General features: G+C 44.7%; 1 protein-coding gene across 1 annotated transcript in view; it reads right to left on the reverse strand.

Moving 5' to 3' along the window:
• slc6a9 (solute carrier family 6 member 9) overlaps positions 1 to 20,884 on the reverse strand; it is a 66,539-nt gene that overhangs the window by 5,211 nt on the left and 40,444 nt on the right. Inside the window, exons 3-8 of the mRNA XM_063220449.1 lie at positions 6,573 to 6,729; positions 4,963 to 5,094; positions 4,029 to 4,290; positions 1,483 to 1,615; positions 729 to 863; positions 295 to 398 (exon numbers count right to left, since the gene is read on the reverse strand). Coding sequence (XP_063076519.1) covers positions 295 to 398; positions 729 to 863; positions 1,483 to 1,615; positions 4,029 to 4,290; positions 4,963 to 5,094; positions 6,573 to 6,729 — 923 coding nt within the window. The remainder of the gene's footprint in view (positions 1 to 294; positions 399 to 728; positions 864 to 1,482; positions 1,616 to 4,028; positions 4,291 to 4,962; positions 5,095 to 6,572; positions 6,730 to 20,884) is intronic.

The following is a 20,884-nucleotide window of genomic DNA, read 5'->3' on the forward strand; positions in this document are numbered from 1 at the left end:
TTTCTTTTTGCCACTGCATGATGTTCTTGTACTCTGTATGATACTACACAGCTACATCATGTGACATAAGACTGCAAGCCCTGAGGCAAACAATGTTGTGCAACATCGTTCTACATGTAACATGTCCTCTGTGTTACTAGGGCAAGTTAAAAAAAAGTGCATCTAAAGAGTTGTTCGTGGACTGAAAAGGCCAATTTTTGATGCATTGGGAGAAAGAGGTAGACATTGACAGACATCTACATTGACATACAAGTACAGAGACAAAGACAGAGAGACAGAGGGGGGCCACTGTACCTGTAGCAGTTGTTGTGGAACTTGTTGTAAGATGCCATGGTGATGAGTCCTCCCCAAGCACAGCCCAGAGAGTAGAAGATCTGAGAGGCGGCATCTCCCCACACCTGACCAACGACAGCAGTAGAGACTCTATTCAGTTTCACTTACACATTTTGATAGGGAATTATGACTATGACTACTAATATCCAAAGGATTCAAAGTACATGGATTAGATCACATTGAAAGAAGTGATGCACTACGGACACAATAGAAAAAGTGAAAGAAAGACAAGGAAATGAAATTGGCTTAAAATCAATGTTTGAGAGAGGGGGGGGGAGAAAGACAGAGAGATGGGGCAGAGAGGCAGAAGTGATAGTGCAAAAAAAAAAACAAAGAGAAAAGAGAGAAACATTTATTAGGCAATTCATGGTTAAAAAAAAGGGGAAAAAGTGCACCTTTGCGTCCAATACTTTCTGCCACTGGGGGGTCAGGTAGTACTTGATGCCACTGACGGCCCCCTCCAGAGTGATCCCCCGGATGAACAGGATGGTCAGCACCACGTAGGGGAAGGTCGCCGTGAAATACACCACCTGCAAAACACCGCGCCCAGGACAGACAGTCAGCACATAAACAGCCCCTGCTGCCCGCTGCGCTGCGCTGGCTCGTTACTATCCAACACAAGTAAATATGGAGAACTCTGGCAGCCAGTGCACTGCAGCAGCCAGGTGCAACACCACGGGGGAGGGCGGGGGTGGACTGTGTGTGTGTTTTGGGGTGATTGTGTGTGTGTGTGTGTGTGTGTGTGTGTGTGTGTGTGTGTGTGTGTGTGTGTGTGTGTGTGTGTGTGTGTGTGTGTGTGTGTGTGTATCCGTGAGACAGAGAGAGAGAGAGAGAGAGAGAGAGAGAGAGAGAGAGAGAGAGAGAGAGAGAGAGAGAGAGAGAGAGAGAGAGAGAGAGACAGAGAGAAAGAAAGAAAGAAAGAAAGAAAGAAGAGAGAAAGAAAGAACACCACGGGGAAGGGCGGGGGTGTACTGTGTGTTGTTTTGGGGTGACTGTGTGTGTGTGTGTGTGTGTGTGTGTGTGTGTGTGTGTGTGTGTGTGTGTGTGTGTGTGTGTGTGTGTGTGTGTGTGTGCGCGTGTGTGTGTGGGAGAATTGGGTATTGAAATTAGCGCCAAAAGCGATTCCGGAGGACTTTCCCCATTACACACCTTTCCTGATGACTTGACTCCCCTGATCAGACAGAGGAAGACTACCAGCCAGGACAAAGCCAGGCAGCCCAGGATGGGCAGGCGCACCTCACCAAAGTTGCCAATGCCGTCGGAGATGTCAAGGACGTAATTTCTGCACAAGACACAAGATAAGATAGAGGAAGAGAAGAGAAGAGAAGAGAAGAGAAGAGAAGAGAAGAGAAGAGAAGAGAAGAGAAGAGAAGAGAAGAGAAGAGAAGATAAGATAAGAGGGGGAAGAGAAGAGAAGAGAAGAGAAGAGAAGAGAAGAGAAGAGAAGAGAAGAGAAGAGAAGAGAAGAGAATAGAAGAGAAGAGAAGAGAAGAGAAGAGAAGAGAAGAGAAGAGAAGAGAAGAGAAGAGAAGAGAAGAGAATAGAAGTGGTTATCTAACCGCGCGAATAGACCAGGCGCGATGCGATTCAAGCGACAGAGGGCAGCAGCAAGCGATTCGAGCGATTGAGGAGACTAGAGTATGTCCGTACAGGCAGAAGGCAAAGCATTCAAGCATTCCCATTGGCTGTGGTCACTGACCTCTATACAGTCATTGGCTGTCGCGGCTTGTCGCCGAACCGCGTCATAGAAAGTTGAAAAGATTTCAACTTCAAACTGTCGCGCTCGGCGTGCGAATCGCTCTAGTATCCAGAATCGCTTTTGTCGCGCGACTCAATACAAAGCCAATTACTTCCGTCGCTCGCCTCGCTCAGATCGCCGCTGGTGTATTGCTGCGGTAATACAGTAGTGGTTATTACAAAAACAGTCATGATAGGTTAACAAGTCTAACAGCCTGAAGTAAAACAGCCTGCAACTCCGACTCCATAGAGTGCACCAGAAACACACAACAATCTACGAGACACAACCGGGCAATTCCAGCTTTCCTCCCCTGAATGGATGTATTGATGTGTGCAGTCATTCGTGCGACACATCTGCGGCCCATAAAGAAAGGAAAACAACACAGCTCATCACAAAAACAACTCTCCACACAATGGATTCCCTTGGCTAATGGGGGAGGTCACACAGTGCAGCCATTCTTCACAAAGTGATAAGACAGCCGCAAGGGTGAGGAGAAAAACTGCTTGTAAAGTCAGGCTGGCACGAGTGCTGTGTGAATAAACAGCGTTCATCACGAGCGTAGTTCAAGCTGCCACGCTTATCAAAAAGGCCACTACGTCCCAATGTACACCAAATCAGCAGAGCAGTATATTACAAAAAAAACCCTCAAAGGCCATTTATGATTTATGTTAAAACCACCAGTTTGGCACATCTGATGACCGCCCTGGTCTTCAAGAAAGGCTCTTGTTCGGAAGGTGTCTGAAAGGCCCGGGGGGGTCTTTCACATTGTAAATAATGAAGCGATGAATTCTTTGACATGTCAGTGCTATATTTGAGCCGTCAACACAACAGACCTTTGGATAAACATCATGAGCTACTTGGCCGGCGTCCACTGTTGACATAGAGGGCTGGCAAATATGAGGAGGATGCGCTTGCCAAAGTACAGTTGTCTCTGGCAATATTTCCCCCTAATTGAAGCCGTTTCGGGTGACCTGCGCTGACCATGCTGGTCCGGTGCCAAGGGATCGAGGCCAAGACAAGCACGCGCTATCAGACCTCTGTTTAATTAACATCCATTTCCCATTGATGTGCAAACAGTTCATGCCCACCGATAGTCAACATCACACAGATAATAAATATGCCCCCTGTTCAGTTAGCACTTGTAGATAGGGCTGGACAGTATGGCCCAGATACATGATCATTCCATACTGATTTACTCACAGTTTGAAAGCAACATGGCGTGACATATCTCACAGCTTTATTTACACCTCATTGGGCATAACCAAACCATCAGCATATCGTACATCTGACTTTCTAAAACACTTTTCAGACATCTATCAGCATCCAGGATCTTTGTGATCAATTCATCGCCCAGTGAGCTTCAGTATTCTTTAATGAAAGAAGTTCATACAAACATATGGACCTCCAATTTATCTCCAATATTCTTCACTTATCCCCCAGTGAGCAGACGGAACGTCTTCTGATTGGCTGAGCAGGTGTCCTTTATTCCCCGGTAGCACCTATGATGTCATGCGAGCGTGCGGGCGTCCAAGTTGCTTCTTTTCTAACTTTCTGGCGAAGTGCCGTTACTAGTTCTATCACATCTGGTTGTTTAGTGAAGACCGTGTCGTTAGTTCTATCGCATCTGGTTGACTAGTCAAGACCCCGTTACTAATTCTATCGCATCTGGTTGTCAAGTCAAAAACCCAGTCGTCAATTCTATCGCATTTGGTTGTCAAGTCACCCCAACATTCTGCGTGCATCCTTATGCCTCCGATAGAGGCGCATCTCACTAGATTAGGAAGTGGTGCCCATAGACGAGGTGTCCCGATATCTGCGCCGTCGGGCTGTTTAGAACGCTCCGCCTCGTCCATTATTTCCCTTGATATCGGGACACCTCGTCGGCCGCTATTCCATACAGAAACTTCAGCAACATCCTATTTTACCGTACATAATAAGTACACCCAGCCCTCCTCACCTCCAGTACTCCTCGCTGGGGCTGGTCCTCTTGGTGCGGTTGACGACCTCGGTGACGGCGGCGCTGACGTTGGCCAGCGTTGTGTTGATGCCGGAGGAGGTGACGACGCCGACGCAGTCCGGCGTGTTCCAGGCGTTGGTACAGTAGGTCCAGGGCAGCAGGTTGGTCATGGACATGAAGAAGTAGTAGATGGCGATGCAGATGACCACGTTGTAGTAGATCCCGATGTAGGTGGACACCACCATCATGCCGTAACCCACACCTGTGTGTGTGTGTGTGTGTGTGTCGTCATGGGAATGTATCAGAAGGAGAGAGGGGATGAGTTTGAAGGTGCAGCGTGTAGGATGGTGGCCAGAGTACTGTAGGTATTGCAACTACTATGCTGATCATTGAAACTGTGCTGCCAATCGCAAAATGTAATGTTTTCATGAATATTTACTTAATAATAAACAAATATCTATTTGCATGACCAAAGCATAGTACGTTTTGCAACTAAAAATGTCTATTTCTTGAAATTCAAAATGCTGTACCATGGAGAAGATACCCCTTTTCATGGATCATGTATGAAAAGTACAATTTTACCAGTCATAATTAATACTTAGAATATGATGGTGGTAGTAAGTATTTTTGGAAAAGGTAACATTTCTGTATCGGCAGAATGAAAGCTGCAAATAAACTACCGGTACTACAAATATTACACAGTGCACCTTTAACACATTAGGACTAGGGAACGCATCTGTGGGGTATGCAACATTTATGAGTGATAACATTTAACAGTGTTGATAATTCTGTTTATAAAGGCATTATAAAGTATGACGTAACTGCATTTTTTTAGATGCATTAATAAATTAATTAAATTAATGAATCAAAAGCTTGGTTATAACTGTCTTCAGTGTGAGTAAGTATGAGAGAAGTAGAGAGGGGCAGACCTCACCTTTGAACAGGGGGCTGACTTTCCAGACCCCCAGGCACCCCAAGCTGGCGAACTGGCCAAAGGAGAGCTCCAGGAAGAACAGGGGGATGCCACAGAACACCAGCATGATGAAGTACGGAAGCATGAAAGCCCCTGAGGAAAGAAACAAAACAATTGTTTTCACTATGTAAAAATAAACAAAGCATTTCACAAGAGGTACAATAACAGGTATTGTCTTATATACTTTTATCCCATAATACTAAAAACTAATCTTTGCGACAAACTAACTAACTAAACTAACTAACTAAGTAACTAACTAAGTAACTAACTAACTAACTAACTAAATATGAAGATGAATATCCGGGAGCAAGTGTGCGGACATTCATCTTCATGTTCATCGTCATCTGACCTTTTTGTCCTGCACCTGCGTCTTGGATGTGCGCACCACTACCTCAACAAACTAAAAAAACTAACAACGCAAATCAAACATGGGTACGCACAAGGCATTATAACTAGCTGAACAAGAGTTTTCGGTTACTGCAAAGGGGAAGAGTTGGATGGAAGGGACAACATAACAGTGAAACATATTCAATTGTTTGTCCATACATTTAAGTGAAAAGAAATCCCGCACACTGTCCATTCCACCAACAAACTTTAATACAACGTTTCGGTCATCCGACCTTCTTCAGGTAACTTTACCTGAAGAAGGTCGGATGACCGAAACGTTGTATTAAAGTTTGTTGGTGGAATGGACAGTGTGCGGGATTTCTTTTCACTTGACTGACAACCCAGCACATCCTACGCACCTGCCCAACTACAGAGGTGTGCAAAAGCGTCTTTATTGAACTGTCCATACATTTACAATTACTAATTAATTTATCTAATTACTGCCATACAAGAGTGGCAATACTGTAGTAGTTGTGGTTGTACCATGTCTGTTATAACATGTCAATGACCCTTAAGCACTCCTCTCCATGCTGCTGGCTGTGAGATCGGGCCCCACACTCCACTCATAGGGATTGAAGGTGTGAGGAAAGGCAGTTAGACCCTTGGCACTAAATCTGTCACCCTTACATGAGCCGCACCAGATCCCCAGCGGTCTGTGTTGTAGGAGACGCCGCCATAAAATGGAGTACCATATATGGGAAATGGCGTAGCATACGTAGCTATGCACATGACGTGCTGCTATTTGTCTGGAGTTTTCAGCTGACTGTACTGTTGTTGCCCGTCAAACCCTGGCAGGCCTGCAGAAAGAACAAGCATACCAAACCGCTGAAGCACACGGGCCATGCTCTCTGTTCCGTGCCGGCAGCAGCAGTCCTCACTGTTCTTTTACTACTCTCTGGTCTGTAAAATAAACCTGCTGCTTCCTGACAATAACAACTGACATCACAGACGACCTCCCAACCCCCACACTCTCTTCCCACCATCTTTTGTTTCTATTTCATCTAGGGATGCCGACAAAGGGGTCCGTTTTCCCAGGTCCAGGTGGGGAGGTTGTGAAGGAGGAAGAAATGGGTCCTCATTGCATTGTATGTATTGGGTGGGTGCGAGGGCCTTTCAGATGACTTTGTCCCAGGCCCGGCCAAAGCTGTCAGTGGCCCTGATTTCATGGGGTCGACAATCTTTACCTCCTCCATTCCTGTAGCAGAGATAGGGGAACCTCCAGACGTTGCCCAGGCCCACGGCGTAGCCCACGCTCGTGAGCACGAACTCGATCTGGTTCCCCCAGTTGCCTCGCCGGGAGTTCTCATCCTTCTTCACCGCTTCACCCGGAACCGCTCCGTTCTGCAACACAACAGTGCAAAGCACAGAGACATTATTACACTACAGTTAGCGATAACTTAGACTTACAATTACTTAGAAACAGGGTATTGGTTACAGTCCCTGGAACAATGGGGGGTTAGGTGCCTTGCTCAGGGGCACTTCAGCCTTGGCCGGCAGTGCAAGGAGAGGTAAGGGTGGGATTCGAACCTGCAGAGCTCTGATCTTAAGATCCCCTCCCTAATAATCAGACCCCTCTGACCGACTGGATCGTGACTCGAGGGAAGAAAACGCACACAAACACAACATTGCAACTGGGTGAGGGACATCAGACGCCAACACTTGTGAACATGGCAAGTAATAGTTGAGTCTCTTTGCAAGAAAAAAAACATTTTCTTGCAAAAGTATGCATTTCTGCATTTTTATAACAGTTCACTAGTCGATTGATGACATGTCAGAAAGAAATATTTCCAAAACAAGACTTTTCCAAAAAAATTTGTTGACAGCTACACCACACATACTGTAGTACCTAAGGCATATGCTAGACCTGGAAATAAAGCAGCAGATGCCAAACATGTTGGAGGAAAAAAAGAAAGAACAGTAACTACCACTAGCGTGTCCTCAGAACGCACAGGCAATTGGACTCAGGCAGACAGGCCTCTCGTGAATCTCATGCAAGCGCTCTGGGGCCTAGCACGAGCTAAAGCGCTAGAGCGCACTTGATGTGAACTGAAATCACCGTTGTTACGCACAGAACTAAACATTTGGTCCTGTCGGCCTGATTTGAAGTTTTTTAACAGACCATCTGTTCGTGTCAGATGGTCTCGACTCTGACCTTTTCGGGCCAGCCCCGGCAGATGACCCAGACGAGAGCATGCTGATTCGCTGTTTCGAAAGAGCCGTGCGGGGCGAAGGCACGGCTACAGCATGGAGAACTGAGGGCTTGTTGCTGGACCGCCACAGACAGACTCACACACCTGTTTCCATTGCATTGCATGCATGTGTGCAAGTGTTCATGTAGTCTGCCAGTGTGTGTGAAGGTACATCGACTTCTCTGCCATGGCAGGGCAGAGATGGGTTAGCCATGGGCCTTGAAGGCTCACTGGTGCCCTGGTGGGCTGGTACATTGCACTGGGGAATGGCCTGAAGTGACCTGTGTAGGTGCATGAGTTGCATGAGTTACCCAACAGTATGTGTAGAAGGATATATCGGCACACACACTGTCTATACAGGCAGAAATATAAAATCCGTGTGTGTGTCTCTCTCCCTTTCGTATCCCTCCCCACACACACACACACAAACACATACTGTATGCACACAGAAAATGCCTTGCAAGTCTGCACAGTTCCCTGGGGCCGTCGCCTATAACAGGGTGCTGCCATAAGCACCCGAAACAAGAAGTAAAACGCGCAGGAAAAAAAACAAACACGAAACTTAACTTTTGTCCTGCACTCTACCCTTAATCCCCCTTTCATCTCTGGCCAAGGCGCAGAGCTGCGTCCAAAAACAAAAGTTGAGTTTGTCATGCATGGCACTGCAGAAAGGGCCTAAGCAACCGTCACATTGAGACCACCAGAGGGGAAAGAAGCAAAACACCAGGAAACAAAGACAAACAATGTAATGCGGAGGGAGGATGTGCCTGCATTGTGTTCCTCTGTGTCTGTGTCTCTGCATGTGAAGAGCTCTTTTCCAAAACGCTATATCCACCATTTTTGACTTTTTGCATTTTAATATTGGAATTGACAGTTAAGAGGTCCTATCATATATGTGTGAATTCTTGCCATTCAAACGTTTTGAGAACATACTTTAAAACCTCTATAAAAATGCATTTTGCAATGCATTTCAATGAAATGCCCAATACAAAAATGTCAATTTCCCAACATTCCATAAAATGGATATATCTCATTTTGGAAAAGAGCTCTTCATGTGTTGCTGTGTGCGCGCAGGCGCCTTTCAGTGTGTGGGCGTATGTGTATACAGTTGTACTTGTCTGTCTGCGGTGCACGTGTGCACTGATGTTCACATGCTTGTTTGTTTGAGCAGACTGTACATGTGTGGGTGGGTGTGTCTGTCTATCTGTCTGTGTGTGTGCATGTGTATTGCAGGGGACAAATCAAGGGGTTGCTGCTGGAGTGTGGCCTTGCACATCTGGGCCTTCTGAGCGTGCAGAGGCTGCCCTCCCCTCCCGTCGCCCTCGCTAGCGCCCGCCGCCGCCCCCGTCCCCCGAGCTCATCCTCCCTCTGGGTCGTGACCATGACCTGGCCTGTCCCCCTGCTGAGGCCTGGGTCCTGGGAGCACACAGCTGAGGGACCACGCTGGGTGCAATGTGCAGCGAGCGGATGCGCAGCACTGGCTAAGCCTTATTTGGGTCTGCGTCCTCACCACCAAGGCAAAACCTTCCTGTCTCCTGGCCTCTGCGCTGTTCCCAATATACCAATACGTTCCGAGAGATGAAAATCATGTGTTCTTGAACTTCTTGTTAGTGTGTACTTTATGTGTGTGTCTAGTGTGACTTTTTTGGTTCTGTAGTGTGAAGTAGTAAAACTAATGTGGTTACACTATTTTTTTTCCTATTTACCCTTCATTTTACTTTTTACATTACTTTTCATAAAAAGGCAATATCACAATTATCTACGGGCAGAATGGTCTTTAAGTGACCCGAATGCGGAAAAGGAACACTTACAAAGATACTTTGTACAGTGTGCTGGAGTATGAAAGGAATAGTGGCCAATGATAATCTCATAAACGCTTAAATTCATAAAGCGAAGCATATGAGAAGACTGACAATATGCAAGCAAGTCATGAGTGCGGCAAGGACAAATGAACAGAGGAACAAAAGGAAAGAGTGAAGTGCTTAGTTATGGCTTTTTTGGAGTATTAGACCTTGGAACACAATGTCCTCCAGTGAAATCTTACTTTTTTTATTCATATACTGTATATTTTGGGGGCTTTTTGCCTTTATTGTGTGATAGGACAGTGAAGATATCGACAAGAAGCGAGTGGGGAGAGAGACGGCAAAGGACCCAGGCCGGAATCGAACCCGGGTCGCCAGTGTAGCAGTGCAGTGCCCTACCGCTTGAGCCACGGCAGGGCCTCCTCCAGTGAAATCTTACTTTTGGAACAAACTCCTATCAGTGCAATATAATGACAAACTGTAATAAAAGTACAGTAAGTCGTCATTCATTGTAAATGTGGAAAGCCATCAGATTTAAAACCAAAAACCAATTGCAATGCTCACCGCTACTGTACAAAAAGTACAATTTTGCCATGTCAATACGTCCACTGCAGCTCTGAATGTCGCCTGTAATGTGTGGCCTGAGCTTAGAAATGAGTCTGAATGTGGATGTGTGACATGAATTAGAATGTCCACATCAGAATGAGGAGGGGAATGTGAGTGGTCGGGTCAGAATGTGAATTCTCATTAGAATGACAATGTTCAGATGGATCAGGTCCACTTGCCCATGCAGATAAGAAGAGAACTTCAACAGATCATTTAACACCTTGGGGAAAAGGAGACACACAGGCACTAATATGGACTCTAATAAGAATGAACACACACACACACGCGCGCACACACACACACACACACACACACACACACACACACACACACACACACACACACACACACACACACACACACACACACACACACACACACACACACACACACACACACACAAACACACACAAATTCCTCATATAATAGGTGTGAGGTGAAGCTGAGAGAAGGCTGCTTTTGCAGCCTCGTGGGTTTACTGCACCGCCAGCATGTTTACAAGATTTCACATTTTAATGTTGAAAACAAATATCGAGGAGTATTTAGGCATACATACTGAGAAAACTTTCCAAGATGAAAGAGCATTCACTCCAAATAAGCTTTAAATTGCATATTTCTGAGGAAGGTATAATTTAAATCAATTTGTTTCAACTGAAATCTGCCACCTCTCAACTGTGTCAAACTTCACAGACATTTCTAGCACAGAGGGAAGGCTGCACTCTCCTGATGATTTCTTTCAGGATAACTCACGATCACCACTATACGAATGCAGACAATACTATACTATGTGGTAAGTGTGACATGCATAAATAGACAACTAATTGGCATATTGCCACATAGATGACAGCAATCAAAAGATGTGTGTCAAAGGTGTACTGATATTTACGTGTCTTACGAGGCCTAAAAAATGAAAATACTCAACTGAAAACAGTACAATGTTCATGCTACGTGTATATCTCATACACATTAATAGCCTTACTACAGTTTGCTTTTGTACAGAGTGACAAATTATGCTTCCGAAAGAGTTATCTTGAGGTGTATCTCACTTACAATTCTACTTTTTGGGGTGTATGGATGTAGCTGTGTGTGGACGGAACTGATATTCTCTTAGGGCCCACGCAACACATTTTGCAATGTACAGTACATGTACACTCAACACTTAGAGAGTCATATTTAAACACCTATATTAGTGTTGGTCCAACCCTTGAGGTGTTGAATTAACACTGTAAAGGTGATGATACAAAGGGCAACTTTTTGAGCAATATATCTGGGCAACAACACTGTAAGATGTTTTTTGGACTGTTTGTCACTTTAACACTTTCATCAAGAGGGCTTGTATCAGCAGCGGACAACTTTTCTAACTCATTCCATCATAACGTTTGAAGAGCTTCGTTGCAAAATGAAGTATATCCATTTCGGAACATTTTGGGCAATTGGCAATTTTGTAGTGGACATTGCATTGCAAAATGCATTTCATATTACAGGTCTAAAAGGTATGTTCACACATAGATGACAGGACGTCTGAACGGTCAATTCCAATAATAAAATGCAAAAGTAAAAAAAATGGCCCTTATGTCATTTTGTAGGCAAACATGATGTTGCCCGGCGGCAAAATCGCTCAAAGTGTTGCTTTCTGTGTCATCACCTTAAAACTGTGCAGGGATTTCCTCCTTTGCCTCCACGGTCCCCTTCTGCCGCCACCACCCCTTCCCCAGCCACGCCATTCCCTTCAGCCTGGGTGAAAGCCGACTGTTGACTCCGTCAAACAGTCTGGCGAAAGATAAGAGGAATCCGTCTCCATGGAGGGTGGGAGATGGTCTGATCTTACTCTGCCATTTAAATTCATTAGAGGTCCGAATTCAAATTAAAACTCACATTGTGCTTTATTAGCATGACTGTTTCGATATAGTGTCGCAAAAGCATACAAATAACAAAACAAAAGTGGGAATAGTGTTACTATAACCAATCAGCAACGGACTTCGTGGGTGAGTTCTGCGTCACCACTCTACTGCTTGCTGATTGGCTAAACAGTGAGCAAGCCGAGCTAGGAGGGTTTCGCCAAACTATGTGTGTATGTACCGTACATAGGATGGCGTCACCTGGCTACATTCCCTTCACTGACCTCCATACCATAGCATCCCTTTCCATTTTCCCTCTTCTGCTCTCATCCCATCCAGTTGCCTCACTTCTCTTTCCTTCCTTCTCAATCCCTCCCTTCCACTCCACTCATCCTCCCTGTTCATCTCTCCATCCTCTCCTCCAACTCTCCTCATGCTCTCCTCCTGTCCTCTTTCTCCCCATTACCACTCCTCTTCACCTCTCTTCACCATGTGCTGCGTGCTCTTAAAACCCAGGTGTGCTCGCTGTCAGACAGTGAGAGGAGAGGAGGATAGAGGGGAGAGAGAAAGACAGAGAGAGAAAAAAAGAGTGTGGCAGAGGGAGAGAGAGACAGACGTGATAAAGAGAGGGAGCCATACTGAGACCATCTGCCCACTGCACATGACAGACACACGCACACGCATACCACACACACACGCACACACACACACACACACACACACACACACACACACACACACACACACACACACACACACACACACACACACACACACACACGTACACGCACACACACACAGTCCATTTCTTCCATGTTTTCTCCATGAACAGTTTTGGCCAGTCTCGAAGGGCCCTGTGTTGGACTCTCACAGAGCTCCAATGCTGCCAGCTCATCTGCACCGTACAGCACAGCACAGCACAGCACGCAGGTGCAGAGAGGACTCTGTGTGTGTGTGTGTGTGTGTGTGTGTGTGTGTGTGTGTGTGTGTGTGTGTGTGTGTGTGTGTGTGTGTGCGTGCGTGTGTGTGTGTGTGTGACAGTGAGAGAATATGTATAAAAGACAGAGAGAGAGAGAGAGAGAGAGAGAGAGAGAGAGAGAGAGAGAGAGAGAGAGAGAGAGAGAGAGAGAGAGAGAGAGAGAGAGAATTGACTTGACTTAAAGGGCAACTCCTGCCAATTTCAACATGCTGTTGTATTGCTCACGCTACCCTTGACTTGTCAGTACCCGGTGACGCCGCATTTTTAAGGCTCAGCCCTTTCCGAGATATGAGCTATTCTAATGGGGGCAACTTTTGTTTACATTTCAAAAAAACATTTTTATTTATTCCCAAAAATATCAAAAAAAGGTTATGCAACATTAGCAGACAACTAGCAAACAGCGATACCTACCGGGAAAATATTTGAGGTAGGCCTATGCTCATTTTTAAAAAATGTAAACAAATGTTGCCCCCAATTAGAATAGCTCATATCTTGGAAAGGGCTGGGCCAAAAACTGCAGCGTCACCGGGTACTGACAAGTCAAGGGTAGCTTGAGCAATAGAACAGCATATTAAAATTGGCAGGAGTTGCCCTTTAAGTTGAGTTGAGTTGAGTTGAGTTGAGTTGAGTGCAGTAGAGTAGAATAGAGATGCACTGAGACGGTGTGATGGGGAGTCCCAATGGAGGACCCAGAGTGTGGGTCTTAGGACCCAGGGTGTGGGTCTTAGGACCCAGGGTGTGGGTGCGTCCCCCAGGCAAGGAATGTGCCGAGTTCAAAGGTGTGTGTGTAGACAGTGCGTTATGCACATACCTTATGTATTTGCCGGGCTTGACACACACATGGTGAGAGAGTTCAAATATTGGCACAGGTGGGAGGGTCACCATTCAGGACAAGTGGCCAGTGGGTCACTCACTCACCTCCCCAAAAATGGGTCAAGCCCAAATATAGCCATTTGGGAAATGTTTGCCAGAGTTTTTAAAAGACAATTTGTCAACATCGTGAAATGTTGACTGACAATTACCGGTAGAATCTTTCAAAATCCTTGACCTGGACTTCTTTTTGGGGTCATCTTTGCTCTTTGTCTGTGTATGTGTGAGTGTGTGCATGATTCCTTCAGAGAATAAGTCGGTGGGCATACAAGCATTTAGACAATTTCGAATTATTGGCTTAGTTCGACTCTAGTTGGAGTTTCAAAAGTCATGTATACACCTTGTACATGTTCGTCGAGCTGAAATTGAACCAAACTGTACTTAAACAGACTATTGGCTTGCCACTCCCCCTTGTGCACCCACTCTCCCTTCTGGAAATTACTAATGAAACATTTTGACTGGATTTATATTCATCAAAACTAAAATGCAATATATAAACATAATATATTGGCATATCCACTGGCATATCACATTCTAATTTGCCTTCAAGACCATTGGGATTCTGCATTCGTCTGGGAAGACACATTTCCAGAATTTTTTCATAGACCTGCACAAAGAATTCAAAAGGTAGAGAGAAATCCCCCAAGCCAGGGTTATATGCAGTTTAGTCCTTTGAAATACACATTGCCACAGTTAACACTAAATGACCACCTGCATGTATACTCAAAACATTACATAGTCCAGATTCTTGCTTTTTCAGGCTAACAGTCGGACTATAGGTTTGCCACTACCCTTTTGCACCCACTCTCCCTTCTGGAAGTTACCAAATTACCCATGAAAAAAGACATTTTAATCATAGAAAGGGTAGAATTACGTACATAGTAGAAACGGAGAGCTTGAGAGCGAGAGAGAGAGGAAGGGCACACTTGCAAAGTAGCTTACCGCAGTAAACTACAAATTCTCGTGCCAACGCACCTCATTAAATAGTTAGATTTCTTATAGCGCATGTACACTTGCATTTCTTGAAAACTCCAGTTCTGAGCTGCCAGAAGCTTGACTAAGCTGTGCATGTACATGCACTGAGTGTGTGTGTGTGTGTGTGAGCAAGAGAGCGAGAGAAGGGGAGTATGTGAGTGTAGAAATGGGGGGATGGTAAAAGAGCAAGAAAGAGAGCAGTCATTCAAAGTTGTGTGCGCATGTAGACATAGTATGTACGTATGTTGGTGTGTTTCTGAGCTTGAAAGTTTATGATTTCCCTGAATGAAGCAGGCAGTTCACACAGTGAGTATTGGCAGAGGACGCGCTCAACTTCTTGGAAAACCGAAAAGCTTTTGGGTGCGAGATAAAAAGCGTCAACTTAAGGAAGAAGAAATCCGCACTCACAAACTGCGTCTCATTATTTATTTATATTACCACCATGTCCAAAAAGCAAACGCGTTTCGGCTAACAAGCCTTCATCAGTGCGTAAATAATGAGACGCAGTTTGTGAGTGCGGATTTCTTCTTCCTTAAGTTCACACAGTGAATCAGACTCACTTGGCCTAGTGTCAGGGTCAGAGCCACTATGCTTGCTTTCTTCCTGTCTCCCTAAATGCTAATAACTAAATATATAATCATAATGGTTTTAATAATGGTAATTTTAATAACAATGATAATAATAATCTTCACGACAATGATAATAACAGCAATTAAAATGGCGAGTGACTGGTAGATTTTAAAATCATGTGTGTGTGTGTGTGTGTGTGTGTGTGCATGCCTGCCTGCCTGCGAATGTGCCCATGACCAATGATTCAGGTGCAGCAACTCTACCTGACCACAGTGGTCATTACGAATCTTACTTCATGGAGAGAGACAGACAGAGAGAGAGAGAGAGAGAGAGAGAGAGAGAGAGAGAGAGAGAGAGAGAGAGAGAGAGAGAGAGAGAGAGAGAGAGAGAGAGAGAGAGACAGAGACAGAGACAGAGACAGAGACAGAGACAGAGACAGAGGCATAGAGAGGAAGATACAGAGAGATACATAGGGGGTGAATGAAGAGAGATACGCAGAGAGAGATACGCAGAGAGAGAACAAATGAATGAAAGTGAAAGGAAATGAGAAGACCAAATGAAAGGGAAAATATGCATAAGAGTCAAAAATACTAAAAAGTAATTTAAGGAGACTAAAAGGCAGAGAACGGAAATGAAATGATAAAATAGTGAACGAAAGAAAATGAACACTTATGGAAGGAAACTTGCCTCCTGCACACCCTCCTGCACAATGTGTGTGTGTGTGTGTGTGTGTGTGTGTGTGTGTGTGTGTGTGTGTGTGTGTGTGTGTGTGTGTGTGTGTGTGTGTGTGTGTGTGTGTGTGTGTGTGTGTGTGTGTGTGTGTGTGAGAGAGAGAGAGAGGGGGGGAAACCTGACACTTGGTGTGAATATGCTGAATCTTCTGCCTCTGTGCACCTAGGCCTATTACACTTTGTTATACGCATGCCACACACCAATACACAACAAATCTTAAACTAAATCTCACACTATCTCTAAGACATCAACGGATATGAATTTGTTGATATGGCTGAAGTTATTGTAGCATTTTGTGTAGCATCAGCTTTTTCAAATAAAAAAGTCAGCTTGCCCTTCCATATCAATACACCATGTTCTTTCGCCTTATCCATACAGTACTAACACACAATTATAGACATGTACAGCTATTAAATGTTTTGTCAATGTAACAAACATGTGTATATCAATGAGTAGACATCCCACTAAATTGTCAGGCAATATCCCTTTAAAATATCCCACTAATATGCTGCAAATTGTGGTATCTCATGCTATCCAACTAAGTTAGCTGCTACAACATGTGCAACCATGTTTACAGACCAAACATATATTACCGGTATATACATACAGAAATGACTTTTGGTCTCACAAATCGGAGAGACCAATCCCATCCCATCTGACGAAACAACTGAAATAGTGGTTAAAAATACTCTTGGCCAAACATCCACCTGTTGCAAACGCACAATAAGTTTCATTCGAGAACATGAATGAAACCCTCAAACTTGGCCAGGTTGCAAAGCTGCACTCCACAGACCAGTCCAGGGGCAAATGCAGCTTGCCCACCCTCTGCTACACCAGTGGAATAACAACTACTGCCCAAAACCTTCTTGGAGGTAGTAGAATACCAAGCGTTTCATCCTCTTTGCAGTTACAATGCCTTAATATTAATGGACATACCATGATTTAATGAGTTTTGGCATGAATCATGTTATGCCCAGGCCATTAACATACAGGCATTTTAACGGCAAAGAAGATGAGTGCTTTTACCTGTAAAATAAACTGATCATGTCACCAAAGATCACCATCTTTACAAAGAACCAGTTAGCAGGTAGCAATTGCACTAAATTCTACTGCCCAAATCTGTTATGCCTTCTCTAGTGCCACCACTGATGCCCCCCCCCTTCCCCCCATCACTATTCAGAAAAGAAGCTTCAAGTCAGCACCCTTTATGCCAAGACTGATGGCACTAGACTCGTGTTTCAGTTCCACTTCCTGCTGCTGCCACCCCCTTATTGAGGAGGCAAACCTCTCTACAGTTCTCAACATTCCTGACCATTCCTCAAACAACACAGGAGCAGCCATCCAGGTGCAGTGTAGCCACGTTGCATCATGTACAATTTCACATTTATGATCCTGAAAAACAACAAAGGAAAAGAGGAGCAGGCAACAGAAAGACAGAAAGAGAGAGAGAGAGAAAGAGAGAGAGAGAGAGTGAGAGAGAGAGAGAGAGAGAGAGAGAGAGAGAGAGAGAGAGAGAGAGAGAGAGAGAGGGCTTGACAAAAGTGTTGGACAAGACAAGACAGGGTGGCGGCAATGCGGCAAGAGCAGAGCAGTGGTTGAGGACATGTCTGAAGCATTTGGGAAATGTGCTACAGGCACTTGGGGGTGTGGATACTGAGCCACCGCTAAGGCCCTGGCCTTTCACCTTAGGAATGTCGTGACCTCTCAAGGTCGCATTTCACACCCATCACCTGCCACGGCACGGCTACTCAATATGTAGTGCACTGGCACCATGCTGCTTCAGGCACTCCACTACATGTTGCAATCGCAGATTAATTGCGAATTGTACAGCATTATGAGTAAAAACACCTGCATTTACAGGTCCACACCTGTAGAGGGAGATCATGATCAGTTGTAGTGTGTACTTCAGTTAATTTCACAATTAAAATTATCTGGAGGTGTTTGTGATTTTTGATGAAGTGAATCAGCTGGGCTTTGAAATAAAATCTGTGATAGCAAATGAAAGTCTGATCAGTCTTCACAAGATAATTTACAAATTATTTGGGTGATGATCAGACATCGCATTTGAGTACAACCAAAGATGCAGTCCAGAACATCATGGCAATACTGTCACAACAAGTCCATAGGATGGGCCTGTTTAACATCATACATGCTTGTAAATGTCTACAGTTTTCGTAAACTTTTTTCAAAAAGTGCGCTCAACTCTAAACTGTTTTTTTTTACAAAGTCTTACAGGTGCGAGCGAACAGATTCATACATTTTTTTGTAGAAAAGCTGCACGAGTGTGATTCTTGTATTTCATTTTATAACTAAACTGAACAACCAAAATAAATAACTAAAATGAAATACAAGAATCACACTCAACAGTGTGGCTTTTCTACAGAGATTGAAATATGTAGATACAGTACGGTCAAGGAACCCTGGGTGGCTCTAACCACCCTCAACAGGTATGAGCACTGGCATCAAGAAAAATCAAACCTCAAACCTCTGAAATCAGTCATGGATATAAAACTCAAAATAAGACCTGGACCCAGCCCAGGCCCATTACTCCCCACTTCACGCTCGACTTTGTTTGGAGTCGACTTTCAAAGCAGGTCATCTCTAGAAAATGAATTGAATATTACTGGTGGCTTCCACCTTACCCTACAAAGTCAAACACTACTCTACACTACACCCCATGCTCCCAACATATAGAGTGATAAAGACTACAACAGCAGCACAATACGGCAAAGTCGCATATTCATACTCAACTTAACTGATCACAAGCCTTTCGCACAGTGCCGTCTTCCACATAATTTCTGACCCAGGCGAACTTCGGTAGCTATATTCCGTATTCTGCAGTTATTTTTATTTGGCGTGTCAAACGTCCTTTGCTATTTTCTTTCAGGTGTGTGACCTGGGGATAAATTCTTCCTCATGACCCTAAACCTCTAAAAAAAATCTTATACTGCTGCACCGAACTTCCCAAGGGGAAAGGTGAACATGTGCTGAGAAAACAAAAATGACCTAAAGGAGTAGAAGACCTAATTCCAATGACAATGAATGCTTCTTCACACAGAAGGGCACGACAACAACAATTAGCAGAAGCCATTCCTTAGAGCGCTTCCTCCAGAGCCGAAACAGATCGCCATCACATTATGTCCCATTTCATGTCTCAAGTTGTATAATATAATAATAATAATATAATATGTGTATAATATAAATGTTTTTGTGCTAAGAGAGGAGATATAGGATATGCATATAGGTCAGCAATGGTGGGATTGTACGATGCACCTCACTCTGGAGGAGGGTGGAGGGTGATGGCATCACCAAGGAAGTAAACGAGACTGAGCGGCCATGGACAATGTCCTCAAAGTGTCTATTATGCGGCCCCTGTGAGGTGAAAGTAATGCTGCCAAAGATGTGAGGCAGTGGCTCCTCAAAACACCACCCTCCCCATACCACCCCAACCCCACCCCCCACCCCGACAAACCCAATTCCATCACTGACTGCCACTACCCTCCCCTCTCTACCCTACCCTACCCACAAGGCCACATTCCAGGCCACCTCATTGGCTTGCCCCCCCCCTGAAAACATCCTTTTCACGCTTCATTAGTTATGTGCAATAGAGAATCGTTGGAGTAAAAAAAAAAAAGAAGGGTACCAAAAAACTCTGGGCTGAGCCGGAACCCAAAGATAGGGCTGGGGAGGGTTTTTGTGGTGGTGGTGGTGGAGTTGGTGATGTGGACTGAAGGATAGGCGGGGCTCTCAACGGCCTCCCAGAAGGAAAGGGTCATCCTTGGGTCACATCAGTCAGTCAAACCCATCCACAAGGGCATTGGGTTACGTACGTCAAGTCAGCTGTAGCACATGCTCTTGCATCTCCAATCAAATCCCCCCCCATTACATCACCTTTTCACCAATCCCGTCAAAAACACAGGATGACGTTGAATAAAACATGGGTGCATTTCCAATCGAGCTTTTGGAAAGTCAGTGAATGCTCAGAATCACACATTACCAACACCGCATGGTATCTGTGGATCCAAACAATTGAGTGATAAATTTTTTTTTGCTGAATCTGTCAAAAAATAGCTGCACTGAACATGAAGAGTTTTGAAACAGTATTCAGACATGTCAATGAATAGATAGAATCCCACATTACCCGAAGTACAGGGTGTCTATTAAGAGTTTTGGATGAGCTAAATGTTACAAACCTAAGATATCACACCAAAGCAAGAGGATGCTTGGAACGTTAAACATAATTTACTTGACTTGAATGAATGAACAGTATATACAAAGACCCCTAAAATGCACTACACATAGTTATGTGCAGCAGTCCTTCAACCTTTCAATTACAGTTTAATACACCACAAACGATCATTAAGAGAGAAAGCTTAAAACACAAATGTCAGATATGACAGCAACGCCAATAGCCTACACCCAGCAATAGCCTACACCCAGCAATACCCTACACCCCAACTCACACACACTCCAGTCCAAACACAAAAGACATGAGGCACTTTAGACAGAAAGTTCCCTTACCTTCAGCTTCTCCATGTGTCTAGGTCAGAAAAGGTGCATGCAGGATTCAATTCCAAACATCCAAGCCTCTGACCTTTGACCTCTCTTGCCTGACTCGCTGACACACTGACTGGCTAGCAAACACACAGAGAGATCACTGGTGAGTTGAAGAGGACAGAGCGAACGCTGCTGCACTCATTCGTGCATCTCCCCCCAAACAACCTTAAGAAGATGAGGGGTGTATGGGCATGGTGTGAGCGTGCAAGTGGCTGTGTGTGTGAGAGAGCAAGTGTGTGTCTGCGTTTCTATGTGTGAATTTAATGGGAGGCAATCAGTGAGTGAGGGGCTACTCTCGGAGGAGGTGTGGTTTCACACCCATTAATGAAGGGTGCAGTCGGAAGAACAGGTTAAACCAACACAAATGGTCCAAGACCT

The sequence above is a fragment of the Engraulis encrasicolus genome, chromosome 16 (assembly GCF_034702125.1).
Source record: "Engraulis encrasicolus isolate BLACKSEA-1 chromosome 16, IST_EnEncr_1.0, whole genome shotgun sequence".
Classification (NCBI taxonomy): domain Eukaryota; kingdom Metazoa; phylum Chordata; class Actinopteri; order Clupeiformes; family Engraulidae; genus Engraulis; species Engraulis encrasicolus.